This window comes from Anolis carolinensis, chromosome 2 (genome assembly GCF_035594765.1).
Source record: "Anolis carolinensis isolate JA03-04 chromosome 2, rAnoCar3.1.pri, whole genome shotgun sequence".
Taxonomy (NCBI): Eukaryota; Metazoa; Chordata; class Lepidosauria; order Squamata; family Dactyloidae; genus Anolis; species Anolis carolinensis.
Genome location: NC_085842.1, coordinates 84,128,368 through 84,145,209, shown reverse-complemented (window position 1 = coordinate 84,145,209; position 16,842 = coordinate 84,128,368). Strand labels below are relative to the sequence as shown.

At 40.6% G+C, this 16,842-nt stretch overlaps 1 protein-coding gene across 2 annotated transcripts in view; it reads left to right on the top strand.

The window, feature by feature from the left end:
* LOC100567769 (acylamino-acid-releasing enzyme) overlaps positions 1-15,884 on the top strand; it is a 331,395-nt gene extending 315,511 nt beyond the window's left edge. Inside the window, exons 6-24 of one of the 2 annotated variants that reach the window (XM_062970102.1) lie at positions 2,548-2,638; positions 2,961-3,036; positions 3,546-3,706; positions 4,632-4,769; positions 6,839-6,930; positions 7,481-7,521; positions 7,610-7,731; positions 9,015-9,075; positions 10,260-10,357; positions 11,114-11,165; positions 11,350-11,438; positions 12,530-12,668; positions 12,790-12,873; positions 12,967-13,047; positions 13,614-13,702; positions 14,664-14,854; positions 14,944-15,046; positions 15,163-15,269; positions 15,459-15,884. In XM_062970102.1, coding sequence (XP_062826172.1) covers positions 2,548-2,638; positions 2,961-3,036; positions 3,546-3,706; positions 4,632-4,769; positions 6,839-6,930; positions 7,481-7,521; positions 7,610-7,731; positions 9,015-9,075; positions 10,260-10,357; positions 11,114-11,165; positions 11,350-11,438; positions 12,530-12,668; positions 12,790-12,873; positions 12,967-13,047; positions 13,614-13,702; positions 14,664-14,854; positions 14,944-15,046; positions 15,163-15,269; positions 15,459-15,561 — 1,918 coding nt within the window. In that variant the 3' untranslated portion in view covers positions 15,562-15,884. Of the gene's footprint in view, positions 1-2,547; positions 2,639-2,960; positions 3,037-3,545; positions 3,707-4,631; positions 4,770-6,838; positions 6,931-7,480; positions 7,522-7,609; positions 7,732-9,014; positions 9,076-10,220; positions 10,358-11,113; positions 11,166-11,349; positions 11,439-12,529; positions 12,669-12,789; positions 12,874-12,966; positions 13,048-13,613; positions 13,703-14,663; positions 14,855-14,943; positions 15,047-15,162; positions 15,270-15,458 lie in introns of both variants that reach the window. The other variant, XM_062970101.1, reaches the window with a different exon arrangement.
* Positions 15,885-16,842: the final 958 nt, after the last annotated feature.

The window sequence follows — 16,842 nt, the reverse complement described above, 5'->3', positions numbered from 1 at the left end:
TGTATTGCTTTCACCTTTCCGGATGAGTATCAGTCCATCAACCTAAACCTTCTGTTATGTGCAGGATGCTACAGGCTCTAGGAGAAGATCATTACCCTCATGGATTAGCATAATACACAATTCTATTATGTGAGCTGTATCTGCAACAAAATGAATTTATATTTTGCATCTAGGTCACTCTAAATTCTGCAAGAGAAATAATAATTATTTAGTAAATATTTTGATTATTTGATATTCATGCTTCTGTTTTCGAGGGGCTTCCTAATACAGACTATAGAAACAGTATAAAAATAATACAACAATTCTGAAGTGTAATATAGTTTTATCTACAAAATGCAGCAGCAGTAGCATAACAGTAAAACATCACATCAAAACATGAAACTACACATCTGTCCATCCCATTCAAATTGCATTAAAAATAGAAGTTAACACTGCTAATCAAAAATTGAGCAGGCAGGTTTCCTTTGGGATGGTATTCCAGAGTAGTGGTACCACACTTGAAAAGGCTCTGTCATTTGTGCTGCACATGTTAAAGGCAAAGGGATATAATTGAGCTGGGGATACAAGGAGGCGTGTTCAGGATTAGGCGATCTTTCTGATACATTACAAAAATCTATTTCCATGTGTTACATGTGTTATATTTTCCACAATTTAATTGCTTCCAAGATTTGGATTTTCTAAATAACTTGAAATGTTTTGAATGTGCAGCAGTCTTAAGAGGAAGTTGCTTATTTTTCTCTTAGTAAAGCTTGCATTATTTTAATTTGAAATATCAGCAGTTAAAATCGTGTGGGTAAGCCACTGTAATGAAAAACCTAATTATAATAGATATTTTGTTTAAGTTTGTTGATGTTGGTATATGGCATGGGTAGACTGTAGTTGGCTACTTCTAATTGGTTGATCCATCACCATGGTAACATAGTTGCTGCAGTAGAAATGTATCCATTTGAGAGGGGCTAGCAAGAAAGGGGTGGAGCTAGCTGGAAGGGAAAAAAAGAGAGGGGACATTTTTAAAAGTTTTGCTCAATTTCTAGCCAGGTGAGCTAGAAGGAAGATGTCTGTGTTCAGTTTCTAGCCAGGTGAGCTAGAAGGAAGATACCAGTGTTAAAGTTTGTAGCTTCCACTGTTATATTGAAGTAAAAAGTGACTATTGAGAGTCTAATTCCTCAGTTAAGTGAAACTGAGAGGTAAAGAGAGTCTTTTGAGACTAAGTTTCAGTCAGGTTTGCTATAGTAAATAATAATTTAAGAAATAAGATACCCAGTCAGAAAGGCTGAGGAGAAACATATAAAGTTTGTTGTCAAGTCAAACTAAGTTAAACTGTTCTGAAAAGTAAATAGTAACAACTTTATGTATCTGAGAGAGTGAAAGATAATATCTATAACATCTAAGGAGAACTGAAGTAAAGAACTTTGTAACAAGATTCGCTTTATGTGCCAAAGAACTCATAAATAAACATATATTTGTTTCAACATATGTCCTGAAGTCTTGTGTCAGGTTATAGGAAAGAAGGTACACATCAGACAGTCAGTCAGAGAACATATAGGAGTGGTCTGTGAGAAGAAATTTGAAAGCTGCATATTGGCTCCAGGTTTGGTTTGCACATTTAAGAAACACATACAGACATTTTTAAAGAGACTCCTGCAACAAGCACACAAAAGACAAGTGACACCATATTTCAGGTGTGAACCACAATTCACAAAGTTTGCAAGGTTTCTTCCATCATTCTCCCCTCATCCCCTCATTGCCTCATACACACACACACGTATGTGTTTATCACTGACAGTGACTGGGATTTTGAAATAATCACCCCCTACCTTAGTGGATCTCTTGTTACATATTTATTGGTGGCAGCAGTGGGGTAACAAAACTCCCGCTGCCTGGCTGAGAAGATCTCAGATCCTTTTGTTACACCCACCTATCCTGCCTGCTCCCATCCCCACCTTAGCATTGTATCCAGCCCTTGACACCGCTGATATGCACACTGGCCCCTTGCAGCTGCATTCTTTCTGTTTTTTTGTTTTCAGAACATAGGCTGCATCTTCTAGTATGGGGTGAGTAAATTCCAATAATCAGGAGATCACATTGAACCCACTCCATCGGTACTGCTGCATTTAAGGGTGCCTTGCTCACCACCATTGTAAGAAAGCATTCTTTAAGAAAATGAAATAGTGAAGTACATAGCTTCCTTCCTCATTTATATTCAACTTAGCACTTCAGAGAAATCTTTGGGGGTACAGATCTACTCGTACACCAAATAAGAAGTGTGTTTTTCAATTCAGAAAGGGAGGGGGAGTGGAATAATCTCCTAAAGCCAAATAGTGGCTTTTTGCTACCTTTTTCAGAGAGAGAGAGTACATTGTGGGGAGCCTGACAGAGCCTGCAAAAATAAATTGGGGGTGGGTGACTATATGTGGACTGCATGTTCCTCATCTTTGTCCTAAAAGAACAATCACAGTTGGAAGCTTTCTGCTACCTTAGCATTCAGACCAATTCCTGCAAGGACAGCTTTTCCATAAATGTTAATAAGTTGCTTTTCCTTCTTAGGCTTCTGAGCCGGGACTCTCCCAGCGGAGCACAAAAAGCTGTACTACGAAAGATTACCAACAGCAAAGGAGAAGAAAAGCAGTTCCTAGAGGTATGCCATTTCGAAGGAAGGCGCCAAGGATGTTTCCTTCTATCCCTTTAGCAATCACATCTTGTACAAAGCTCTTTCCCTAGGGATGCTTTATTCCTTTATTCCTAGCTTAACATACAGTTCTCCAGCCTTGAAAACACTTCTTTTTTCCATTTCACAAAGACAGGTTTCTAGCACTTACCATTTCTGTGGCATTTGTTTCTTTTTAATGAGAGAAAAAAGAACAGGTTAATGATGCTTCTTTGGGTCTTCTAATGGGGAAGATGTAAGGTACCTGAAGAAAGGTGTCAGAGATCTAAGCTGCATTATGCTTGTTTCACAGGTTTGGGAAAAGAGCCGCAAAGTGAAGAGCATTGAGTTGACAGCCCTGGAGAAGCATGGCCAAGTGTATGAAGATGGTAAGACTACAGTCTGCTAAAGCTTTTAAGATGCAAAAAATTAGCAGGGAGTGGGAAGCATATCCCAGCAACCTAAGCCAGCCTGTCCAGTGCTGTCCAGTGCTGAGAAATTCTGGGATTTGGAGCCCAACAACAGCCGGTAGACCACTTTATTCTGATGAGCTAGAGAACCAGCATGATACAGCAGTCCCACAGTGAGGTCTTTAAAAACCTAGGTTTGTCTCCATTGGGCCCTTCGGATCCTCCTTCACTGTTAGCCCAGCCTCTCTCACAGAGTTCTTCTGATAATAAAGTGAAGAGTAGCAAAGTGTTTTCCATCATTTGCAGCTTATCAGAGAAAAGGTGGAATATAAAAGGAGTTCTACACTTAGCTTGTGTAATTGAAAAAGTGACAGATAAATTGTCTAGGGTAAGAAATGAGGAATAGGATACTGTAGTCCCAGGGCTTTATATATTGACGAAATTTGGTATGTACTTGAGTCTGTTGTTATCTTTTTCCCTTTGCCCAGATCAGTTTGGCTGCTTAGCCTGGTCACACTCCGAGACTCACCTTCTCTATGTGGCAGAAAAGAAACGCCCCAAGGCTGAGTCTTTCTTTAAACCAAAAGCCCCTGAGCTGAGCAATGAAGAAGAACTGACCAAGGCAGAGCGACGAGACAAAGCTGTTAAGGTGTGATGTAGAGCCTCATTTTCAACCTGTATCCCAGTATTTCTGTTAGTGTTTTCACATGAAAGACAGCTTGATAGGATAACTTCGGTGTGATGCTGTCTGAGGTCATCCTTCAGTGTGAACATCCTTTTAGTACCCATGTAAAGCAAACAGTTTTTTTCTGTCCTGTGGCTTACTTTCCAGTATTTGTTTGTAACACCTATTCTGACCTAGTCTTTACTTGCAGGTCTTTTTTGTTGAAAGCTGCTTTATTGGTCTCTATATGGCACAACACTACAGGCTTCACTGGGATAGCCATTTTTTCAACCTATGAATATACATTCTAATATGATACTTCTGTAGTTTCACTTATGTTTGGAATATGGTAAACATGAAACTGGGATGGCATGTTTTGGAATGTAGTAAACCTGAAACTGGAATGGCATCCACCATCTGCAGCAGCTGCCTTCGTGATACAAGTTGCTTGTAGAAGAGGCTGAGCTCCTTATCTACTCTTTGGGTGGGAAATGCTCTGAAGTCCTCAATGTCATGACCAAAGCCGGAGCTCCCGGTAGCGCAGTGGGTTGAACCCTTCTGCCGGCAGACTACTGACTTGAAGGTTGGGTTGCTGACTTGAAGGTTGCTGGTTTGAATCAAACCCAGGGAGAGCGCATATGAGCTCCCTCTGTCAGCTCCAGCTCCATGCGGGGACATGAGAGAAGCCTCCCACAAGGATGGTAACACATCAAACATCCGGGTGTCCACTAGGAAATGTTCTTGCAGACAGCCAATTATTTCACACCAAAAATGACTTGCAGTTTTTCAAGTTGCTCCTGACACACACAAAAAATGACCAAAGCCAAGCTAAAACCTGCTGATGAGAGTCCTGGTAATCAATCAGGCAAACAATAATTCTGTGTCCTCCCTTGCTCTTTGCTTTTCTTAGGGGGAGCAGTTTGTGTTCTATGAAGACTGGGGGGAGACCCTGGTGTCTAAGAGTGTTCCTGTACTTTGTGTTTTGGACATCGAGAGCAACAACGTGTCGGTGCTGGAAGGTGTTCCAGATCACATCTCCCCTGGACAGGTTAGTCAGTGCCTCTGCAGAGCTCATGATGTAGTAATAATCATCATCATCATCATCAACAACAACTTTATTTGTACCCTGACACCATCTCCCAGAGGGACTCGGGGCATCTCACAAAGCACTCAAAGGCGCAACCACACAAAATACAAAAAATGTAAAAAAAACAGTAACATAAAACAATAAACAACCAACATAAATATCACAATTTCACAATGCCCCCTGGTTAAAATCAATAAAATCCAGCGATCTCTGCAGGCAAAGACAACAGTAATCAATCTGTCTTGTAACGTGCTTGGCAAAAATCTGTAGGTCCTCACGTATATTCATTGAAGGAATCCAAATATGGTCAAAGGCTTGTCAGGAAAAAAACTTGTCTTCAATTGTGAACAGAAAGCTTGGAGAGTGAATGATCTCCCTTGGGAGGGCATTCCAAAGTCAGTGGTCCACTACCAAGAAGGCCCTCTCTCTCTCGTGCCGGTTCATAGAAAGAGGTAGCTTACTTCATAACCTGGTTTCTGTAATACCCTGTTTCCCCGAAAATAAGACAGGGTCTTATATTAATTTTTGCTCCCAAAGATGCACTAGGTCTTATTTTCAGGGGATGTCTTATTTTTCCATGAAGAAGAGCTCACATTTATTGTTGAACAACAAAATGAACATTTATTATATACTGTAAAGTAGTTGTCATCACAAACCAGCATAACCAGACAAACTATGAATCCTATCAAGAATTTCTTGTTACTAACATTATTTACATGTACAACAATCTATGGTACCTCTTGCAATTTAGGTTTCACAAGGTTTCCACGCTGATTTCTTTCTATTCTAGTTTCAATGTAGTCATGAATGATGAATAATATAATATACTATAATAATAATATGATAATATAATAATATAATGATATACAATATATTAATGAGATAATATAATATAGGATATAATAATAACAGAATATGATAATAATATGGTATTAATAGGATAATATAATAGAATAATAGAATGGAATAGAATGATATAAAATATATTAATAGCATAATATAAAATGGAATATAATAATAACAGAATATGCTAATAATAATAAAATAATAATATGAAAATATAATAGAATAATAATAGAATAATATAATGATATAATAATAATAATAGAAAAATATAATGATTTAAAATATATTATTAGGATAATATAATAATGGGATATAATAATAGTAACAGAATATGATAATAATATGGCAATAGAATAATAGTATAAAATAATCAGTTTCATGGCATAGGATAGGAATGATGAGAGGAGAAGCCCAATGCGTCCTGTACCTTTAAGGAGCAAAAGCAGCAGGACGAAAGCCCTCTTCCTTCCCTCCCTCCCACCCTCCCTTGCCCTGGCTCCAGGAGCCAATCAGAAGCCTCTGGGAAGCAAGGGAGCATGGCCAGGAACGGAGCCTTCTCTCGGAAGGAAGAAACGGCAGCGCAACAGCAGCCACAGAGGCTGGGGGAAAGGAAAGGCAAGGCAAGGAGGGAGGGAGGCACAGAAAGCAAGCACTTTCCCTCCCTCCGGTGTATGAATGAGTGCTGCTTCTGCCCTGCAGCCATGCTTCCCAATGGAACTCTGCTGCAGCCTTAGTTGCTAGGTCTTACTTTCAGGGGAGGCCTTATATTTGGCAATCCCCCCAAACCCCTGCTACGTCTTATTCTTTGGGGGGGTGTTATTTTCGGGGAAACACGGTAACAGAAAATAAGTTTTTACTGTTTTCTACATGGCATCCCTTCAAATAATTAAAGATGTTTATGTTGTTTCTCAGTCTTCTCTTCTCCAAGCTAAACATACCTACCTAAATTGTTCATCTTAAGGCTGGGTTTCTAAACCTTTGGTAATTTTGGTTGCACTTACCTGGGTATATTCTAGCTGGTCAATATCCTTAAATTGTGGTGCTCAGCACTGGGCACAATATTCTAGATGAGATATGACCAAAGCAGAATTGAGTAAGATTACTTTAATCAGTCTTCACATGATTCCACTAAAATTGTGTTACATTAGCTTATTTGCCTCTTCACATTCCATTCCTTCTACTAGGCCTTCTGGACTCCAGGTGACACAGGAGTGGTGTTCACAGGGTGGTGGCATGAGCCGTTTCGTCTTGGGTTGAGGCATTGCACCCAGCGAAGGTGTGTTTTCTGACAGGGCCAATATGAATCCACATATGGCTTTATCCTTTATATTATGAAACAGATAGTGGCCTGAATGATGGGGAACTGTACCTAAGAATATTCCACAGTCAATCTGCTGCAGTGATGATCTGAGGTTGATGTAGCCTTTGTCTGTAGAAAAGCACAAGGAACAGACTATAATGCAGCCTTTCCCAACTTGATGCCACCATCTGACATAGTACAATACATCTGGAGATCTAGAGGGCTGTGGAAAGCTGCTGTAATCTTATGACTAAGAAAGTACCATGTAGTTTTGTACTGATTAAATGGCTTCACAAAGTAGATGTGGACACTTGTGACTACTAAGCCTATATGAGAAGTGCTTGGCTCCCTTGTCAGAAACAAATCTGCTACACCAAAGTAATTATGCTTCTGTTCAGAAGACATTGAAACAAACTAGTGTCCATTCTTTCCCTGTGAGCCTTCTCCCAAATTCACTGTTTCATTCTGTTCTTCCACATATCCATCATCCATAAAGGTTTTTGTTCATCTTTTTTTTCCTTTCTAGATCGGCTCTATTCTATGTGGACCTGACAGGTGGCCGTTGTGGTGAGAAGCCTTTTCCTGTTACTTACTTCATAGTCACTAGTTTTCCATAACACTGTTTCTTAATCCATTACCTCCCATCCTATTCCAGAGCTGCTGACAGGTGACACCAAGGCCATTTGGTCTCCCCGCTTGAGTCCTGACCAATGTCGCATTGTATACCTGGAAAACCAAGCTTCTGGGCCCCACCAACAGTGCAGCCGCCTCTGCATGGTGAGTATTGCCTTCAAGCCTCATTTGTGCCACTTTCAGACCAAATGATGCCATTTGGAAGTTAGGCATCCCATTTGTAGAATCATAGAATTGGAAGAGACCTCATGGGCCATCCAGTCCAACCCCCTGCTAAGAAGCAGGGAAATCACATTCCAAGCACCTTCAACAGATGGCCATCTTGTTTAAAAGCCTCCAAAGAAGGAGCCTCCACCACATGCCAAGGCAGAGAGTTCCACTGCTGAACAACTCTCACAGTGAGGAAGATCTTCCTAATGTTCAGGCTGTCATGTCTCCTCTCAGCCTTCTCTTCTGCAGGCTAAACATACCCAGTTCTTTAAGCCGCTTCTCATAAGGCTTGTTATCCAGTACCTTGATCATTTTAGTTGCCCTCCTCTAGACACATTCCAGCTTGTCAACATCTCCCTTAACCCGCGGTGCCCAGAATTAGACACAGTATTCCAGGTGTGGTCTGACCAAGGCAGAATAGAGGGGTAGCATGACTTCCCTGGAGCCTCCGGTGGCGCGGCGGATTAAAGCACTGAGCTGCTGAACTTGCTGACTGAAAGGCTGGCGGTTTGAATCCGCAGAGCGGGGTGAGCTCCAGCTGTTAGCCCCAGCTTCTGCCAACCTAGCATTTCAAAAACATGCAAATGTGAGTAGATCAATACGTATCACTTCTGTGGGAAGGCAACGGTGCTCCATACAGTCATGCTGGCCACATAACCTAGGAGGTGTCTATGGACAACGCTGGCTCTTGGCTTAGGAATGGAGATGAGCACCAACCCCCTGAATTAGACACAACTCGACTTAATGTCAGGGGAAAACCTTTACCTATGATTTCCCTAGGTCTAGACACTATACTCCTATTTATGCAGGCTAAAATTCCATTGGCTTTTTCTGCTGCCGCATCGCATTGTTGGCTCATGTTCAACTTGTTGTCCATGAGGACTCCAAGATCTTTTTCACATGCACTGTTGTTGAGCCAGTCGTTCCCCATTCTGTATCTTTGCATTTCATTTTTTTCTGCCTAAGTGGAGTATCGTATTCATGAAGAGGAGGTCAAACAGGCTCTTTCTATATAGAATCAAGAAAAGGTCTTTTATATAAGCTGAGCCTTTGAGGTGCTTCTAAGTTCACATTGTTGCTGCTTTTATCAGTTACACTGAAGGAGTCTATACCCTCAATTCTCCATGGGACATGTTCAGATGCTGAAAAAAGAAATTTTATTCCCTATTTCATTTTCTCACTATTTTTAACTCCTCTCTTTTTAACTTCTCTTTCAGTATGACTGGTACACAAAACTCACTTCTGTCATTGTTGATGTTGTGCCTCGCCAGAGTCAAGGTGAGTATATGGCAGAACTGAAGGATTTGCTTGAGATTTGAGGAGATCCTGTGAAACCCTTTCATGTTTCAAAGGTTTTATATGCATCAAATGAGCAAAGCCAAATATTGTGACCCCTTTATAGTCAGCTTCTCAAAGCAAGTGAGTGGGGTCCCTTGAATAGTCCCATTAAGCTTATATCATACACTCCTGCTCCTAACATCCATGCATCTGATACAGACTTTGACTTATTGCTTGGTTTGATTTTATACCCCACCTTTCTTCCAAAATGGGATTCAAAGCAGCTTACAAGATAGCTAAAATATTTTTATCAATATGTATTACAAACAGTCCAATTCAAATGCTATTTTAAGACTTTTAAAATAAAATAAAAATACAATACACCCTTCACCTTCATAGGAGTTGTGGCACAGATTCCTCTGAAAATGGACGAGCCAGAATTTTTTTTTACCTGAGAGAACAGAACTCTAGGAATCTCTAGATCCTCCACTGCAAATGTATGGTGATGTTCTGTCAGAAATTGACCATAGAGCTGTTCTGGAGAAACTAGAGATTCCGAACATATTGATCAAATCTGAATAATCAAATCTCAATAGTTAAATCCACAAATATGGATGTCTAACTGTATTATATATTATGTATTCAGAAGAATCATTGCACATCCTAACCATTTGGAGACTGAAGGCCTGTTTAAATAGGAGGGACTTTGCTGGCCAGAGAGAACAGAGAGAGCCAAATGAGCCTCTCTTATAAGTAAATTCATAATCACAGCCACTTGATCTCACCAGAGGTGCCCAGGAGCATGATAATTGGGGATATTTATGTGTGTATATGTATATGTGTGTATATATGCGCATAGTCCTCTGTGAATCAGGGATCTCATACTGTAGGTGTTCTGCATCATGTGCAAACATCTGCTTGCTGTCATTCACCTGCAACATTCTGTGGAGAGGGGGTAGTATGTTACATTTGCAATGTTTTTAGGGATTTGGGGGACTCCATAGCACATCTCCGTGGCACATTTCCATTTGTTAAGTATCCTGGCTGCAGTCTGTAATGACTGAACCAGACATTATCTGGTGGAGTTTGCAGTGGTTGCCCCATTACTTAGTTCCCATCTTGGTCCCTGTTTCTTGTCATATCAGATGGCCTCTGCTTGGGTGAACATGTTGTACCTCTTGCAGGTGAATTTACTGGGATTTATAGCACAACACTACCTGAGCGTTGTTGGGCAGCAGACAGCCAAAGGGTTGTTCTAGACACAGCTCAACGCAGTAGACAGGTAAGAAAGAACTGTAGAATACCTTGAGCTTTTGGCTGTACCAGGGTAAATTGGCTTGCTATGCAGTTTCAAGGCCCTTTCACCCAACAGAGTTATAGCAGTTTAATTCCATTTGAACTGCCATGACGAGATTGTATAAAAAGGTGGTTTCTAGTTTATGGAAGCACTAGAGCTCTGTGGCAATGAATTCTTAAACTAGAGCCCTGAAGGTACCTATTATAGGCAATCATTCTTGACTATCATTGTCTTCCAAGGCAGATCCTGCCTAATCTTGGAAGTTAAACAGAGTCAGGTCTGGTTAGTACTTGGACGGGAAGCCACTATAGATAGAATAAAGGTACCATCAGCAATGTTTCAGAAGTGACAAACAAACTCTGAGTATTCCTTGAGTATGAAATTCAAAGAATTTCTATAAGTCAGCGTATGACTGGAAGACATTTACACACACATAAACTTCAAATTTTCAGGTTCCATAGGCTGCTGCTATGGCAGTTAAGAGGGAATTGTAGTACTATAATTGCACAGTGTAAAAGGCCCATCAATCCAACAATATTTGGAGGACCATAATTGATCATTCCAATGTAAAAGTGATTGATGCATGTTACTACTATGGAGTTTTGACTTCCTTTTTAAATTTATGGAGCATGGTGTCCCACATTTCTAGTTCAGCACTGAAACATTCAGTCATCTGAGTCGGAATCTTCTGTTGGTCTGCATCCTACTAATAGATCTGTCTCATTCTGTTTTTTCCTCTAGGAGCTGATTGTGATTGATACTTTGTCTGGCAGTGTCTGTTCTCTCACCAAGGGTAAGTACTGGAAACTTTGTCCAAGGCCTCATTAATTAGATCCCCTTGGGTAGCATCCTGCTCAGCACCAAAGTCCCATGGCCAAATGCCAACATGTCACATCAGAAACAAAGCGGAGCAAGCTCTTCCTATGCCAGCTAAATGTAGTAGACAGTAATCAGACTCTGTTTCTTTCCTAACCTAGGCTGCCCCCTCGGAAGCTGGGCAATCCTCACCGTTGACCGAGATCTGCTGGTGGCCAGATTCTCCACTCCAAACTGTCCGCCCAAACTTGTAAGTGCCACACAATGAGAAAAAAGCTGTATTTAACATCCCACAAAACTCTTGACCTGTGCTTCCTACAGTTACAATGGTACAATTTTTTACTCTGAATTTTACTAAGATTACCTGTGTTAAATGGATCAATTTCTACAATTCTGTGTAGGAAGTAATCTGTACTAACTAAAACAGGCTGTCTACCCTTAACCACCAATTTAGAAGACTTTTCGTGTTCTGCTAAGTCTGATTATGATTACAAGTCCTACAGAAAAGACATAACATACTGTAACTCAGTGCTTAACTCAAAAGTGAAAAAGATTTGGCAGTCTGAATGTGGGACTGCAACCTCTTTCAGCCCTACCTAGCATAACCAGTGGTGAGGAATGCTAGGAGCTCTAATCCAACAGTGACATATCACATGCTCATATATGTGGCTTAACCAATTATTTATAATTTTAATGAGTCAGAATATGGTATGAGAACTACTGAAGTGCAGAGACAGAGTGTGATATTGTCTGTGGAATGACTTTTGCAGGGCCATGCTAAAACAATAGAGGTTTTAGGGATTGTCAGGGCGTTCAGAGTTAAGAGCCTAGATATAAGAGCTGCAGCAGAAACGGGGTTATCAGTCCACCTGCCGGTAGCTTTACTGAATCTCATTAATGTATTAGCATATTGATCAATCTCATCCCAATTGATCCAGTCAATTTTAATTTGTGAATTTCAACCTATATTTTATCAGTACATTTTGAGCTGCATTTTATCTGTGTGTATTTGTTATACATATTTTAATAGTGTCTAGTTCTACTTTGCCGTTTTAACTATGTTGAACCCTTCCTCGAGCTGCAAGGAGAGAATGGTAATAAATATTATTATTATTATTATTATTAATAATAATAATAATAATAATAATAATAATAATAATAATAATAATAAATATAATATTTCCACTGTGCCTGTACCTATTTCCAGGTTTAAATTGCCATTTAAAGGTGAATGCTTTAGACAGAATTTCTGATTCACTTCTAGTGAATTTCATAAATGTTGTGCCCGGTGGTTTTGGGTTCCTCTGTACCTTGTCTGAATATTATTTTCTTATCTTGCAGATGGTGGCTTTCCTTCCTCCTGCTGGCAAGGAGGCTGAAATCAACTGGGTCTGTCTGGAAGAAGCCAGCCCAATTCAAGGCATCACTTGGGATGTCCGGACATTCCAGCCCCCTCCAGAGCAAATCAACCCCCAGTATGGTGAGTGTCCAGTTCGGAAAAAATAGGGAAACGTTGCTCAGCCAGCATTGGCTTTTATTACCTCCCCTGGGCTGGACATGCAGGCTGCATATCTATCACACATGATGGTCTGTCTTCACAGAGGGCCTTGATTTTGAAGCCATCCTACTCCGGCCAACTCAAATTCCACAAACAGGAAAGATTCCATTAGTGGTGACACCACATGGTGAGTTCCTCTCTCATTCTCTCATCCAGGGTGCATGATCATTCATGTACCATTTGTTTTAGCATGGTTCCATATTCTTTCTGTCCTTCTCAGGAGGCCCACACTCAGTATTTACCACTAGCTGGACACTGTACCCAGCGGTACTCTGTCGGATGGGTTTTGCTGTACTATTGGGTAAGCAAACTTTTTTTTCCTTTTCTCAGCTATTCAGGGAGCTGCTGGGATCTCGGTATAAGATAGAATACCCATTACGGTTAGAAAAGCTGAGCCTCGAGAATTAAAGATGTCCCATATTCAAATAATGAAGGCCTGCATTGCTGTGATAACCTAGTCAAAACTTTTAAAACTCGTTTTTACATCTCCTTACCTATTGCTTCAATAGAATCCCTTAAGTGCAAAAGCAGTGAAATTTGGAACAGGAATTGCATCATTAGTATGGGCGTCTTTCAGCAGTTAGGCTTCAGACTATAGACAGCTTTGGGCAGTAAAGATTGTGGCATTTTTGAAACTAGAACAGCCTCAAAACCTTCAGGTAACGAAATCTGAGGCTTCCTGACAAGCTATCTTCCCCCAAATAAAAGAAATATCCCCATGTCAAGTGATTCATTTATTGGACTCATCTGGTTAGGCAAATCAGACTAAACCCCAAGCTTATTGCCTGGTAACATCTCATCAGACTCTTACGTTTGGAACTTTCAAGGAACTGCTAATGGTTTTAATAAGCTGTTTTTCCTCATAAGTGAATTATCGAGGATCACTGGGCTTTGGCCAAGACTGTGTAGACTGCTTACCAGGGAATGTGGGCAGCCAGGATGTCAAAGATGTGCAAGTAAGTGGAACTTCATCTGCCATTTCCTACATCTCCACAACTTAAGTATGAGGAATTCATGTCTTCTCACCAGAGAAAGATAGCATGGAATGAGACTCAGCCTAGTCCTCATTGTTATGGTGTGCCTTCAAGTCATTTCTGACTTGTGGCAACCTTAAGGATAACCTATCATGAGTTTCTTTTTTGACAAGCTTTGTTCACAGGGGTTTTACCCTTGCCTTCCTCTGAGGCTGAGAGATTATGACTTGCCCCAAATCAACCAATAGGTTTCATGACTGATCAGAGATTTGAACCCACGTTACCACCTCTAAATATGCATCCAATATCTCTTTGTTCAATTTACAGAGCCCCATCTCATGTTATCTAGGGAACAGATATGAGGACTGTCTTATTTCTATGTCAATGCCTTCTTCCAACATGCACCAATTTATTTATTTATTTATTTACAGTATTTATATTCCGCCCTTCTCACCCCGAAGGGCGGATCACATTGTACACATATAAGGCAAACATTCAGTGCCATATAACATATAACAGAGACAGACGCAGAGGCAATTTAAACCTTCTCCAACTTCCAGCTTCCTGAGGGTATGCTTGATTCCGGCCACAGGGGGAGCAGCTGCTTCATCATCCACTGCGACGGCACTTCCTCATTCCAACGGCAGCTGGGTGATTTTTATAGTGTTGTAAATTAGCCCCCCCCCCCCCCACATATAAGTGATACCTAAATTTCCTGTTTGGTAGATGCAACTATCTTTCGGGTTGCTTAGGTCAGCAACAAGCAGGGGCTACATATATTATTATTTTTTTTTTAATTGTCAGGTGCTCACCCCGACACGGACTGGCCTCGAACTCATGACTTCTTGGTCATGACTAACCAGCTTGAGCCACAGCCTGGCCCCCAACCACCAATTATGTTATCTCCCTTAGAATTGTTGCATCTCTCTTCTCTCCTTTTCAGTTCTGTGTGCAGAAGGTACTAGAGGAGGATCCTTTGAATCCACAGAGAGTAGCCTTACTTGGTGGCTCTCATGGAGGCTTCCTATCTTGCCATCTCATTGGCCAATACCCTGAAACTTACAAAGCCTGTGTGGTCAGGAATCCTGTGGTCAACATAGCCTCTATGGTTGGAAGCACTGACATCCCTGATTGGTAAGCACTCCCAACCGGTGCACTTCCACGTTCAAGCCAAGCTAAAGGCTGCTGCACTTGTTTGACCCTTGAAATGCTGTTGCTTGTAGGTGCCTGACTGAGGCAGGCTTGGAATATGACCAGGCTGCTTTGCCAGATCCTGCACAATGGACAAAGATGCTGCTCCATTCACCTATGCAATATGTTGATAAGGTATAGAATATCCCCTTGCCCAGTTTACATCCACTTAAAAAATGCCATGCTTTTCCCAACTTTACTTGCCAACCCTTTTTCTGGCAACTATCTATCTTGTTCTTTCCCCCCCATAGGTTCAGGCACCTGTTCTCTTAATGATAGGAGAAGATGATAGACGTGTACCTCCCAAACAAGGGTTGGAGTATTACCATGCTCTCAAGGCCAGGGGAGTTCCAGCTCGGTAAGCAAGCTAAGAAAGAAATGCCAAGGGAGAGAAAGCTGGGTGGTTTTCATGGAAGCGAAAGAGGCTGTAAAAATATGGGACTGGGACTGAAGAGAGACTAGTCTATTGGGGGGGGGGGTATTTGCTGGGAGTGGTAGCAAGTTCTTAACTATATTAATACTTATGACTGTCTGTTTCCTTTCCTAGGATGCTGTGGTATCCAGGAAATAACCATGCACTATCTGGTGTGGAGGCTGAATCAGATGGCTTCATGAATATTGCACTCTGGCTGATCAAGCACCTGAAATGATGACAGTGCTTCACTTTTTGTAGTCCTTCTCTGTTAAGCAGTGTGGCTAACAAACTGAGATCCAAGTCCAAACAGCCACTGCTCTTCAGAATAGGTACATGATAGTGGCTGGGGTACAGGTCTACTCCGTTGTAGAAAAAACCATGTGCTTTTTGCCAAATCTTGCACTCTTACAAGTAGTTCCAACATAGTAAATGGCTATACATAATCTGATAATATTAATGACATTTTGTTGTTAATGCTAGTGTTTGGAAGCTCCAAAGCGTCTAGCTGCAAAAAAAAATGAATAAAACATTTGATTAAAGTTCTTTCCTAAAAACCAATTTGCAAAGTAAATGTGGGAATTTCTAAACCTGAAATGACTGAGACACACACCTACTACCGTGTTTCCCCGAAAATAAGACAGTGTCTTATATTAATTTTTGCTGCCAAAGATGCTCTAGGTCTTATTTTCAGGGGGTCTTATTTTTCCATGAAGAAGAATTCACATTTATTGTTGAACAAAAAAATGAACATTTATTATATACTGTACAGTAGTTGTCATCATAAACCAGCATAACCAGACAAATGCTGAATCCTATCAAGAATTTCTTGTTACTACCAATATTCCCATGTACAACATTTTATGGTACGTACATTTACCAATTCTGCATGCTCTGGTGTTCTGTTCGTTGGGCATGCTTCCAAACAAAAACTTTGCTAGGTCTTACTTTTGGGGGAGGCCTTATATTTAGCAATTCAGCAAAACCTCTACTAGGTCTTATTTTCTGGGGATGTCTTATTTTAGGGGAAACAGGGTAGTTAAATGCTTCATCTTCAGTATAGAGAGTATCAGATATTTTTGGAAAAGAAAAGGTGGTGGCATCGTCAGCTTGTAGTGTGGGTTCACAAATACTTTATCTAAAATAGTACATTTTTTTCTTTTTTAAAATAAAACGTAGATTTGCAATACAAGCTGAACTGACAATCTGAGATAACTGACAATCTGACTCTTCAGTCTGTAGCTACATATAAACATTACCAAGACCCAAATTCTGATCTGGGTACTTTATTTTTGTTTGATCAGTGATTATGCATACCACCTTTTTGCTGGACAAGGAAACATATGCTTCTTGTCTCAACACAAGATTTCTGTCAAGGACAGAACGCCACAAGATTCAAAGTAACAGAGTTTATTAGATTACAGAACTCAAAAATGCCCGTAAAAACACAAGGGCCAGGCAGTTTTTGCCTTTAGGAGCAAAAAGGGACAAAAGTAAATGTTCAAAAGATAAACCGGAT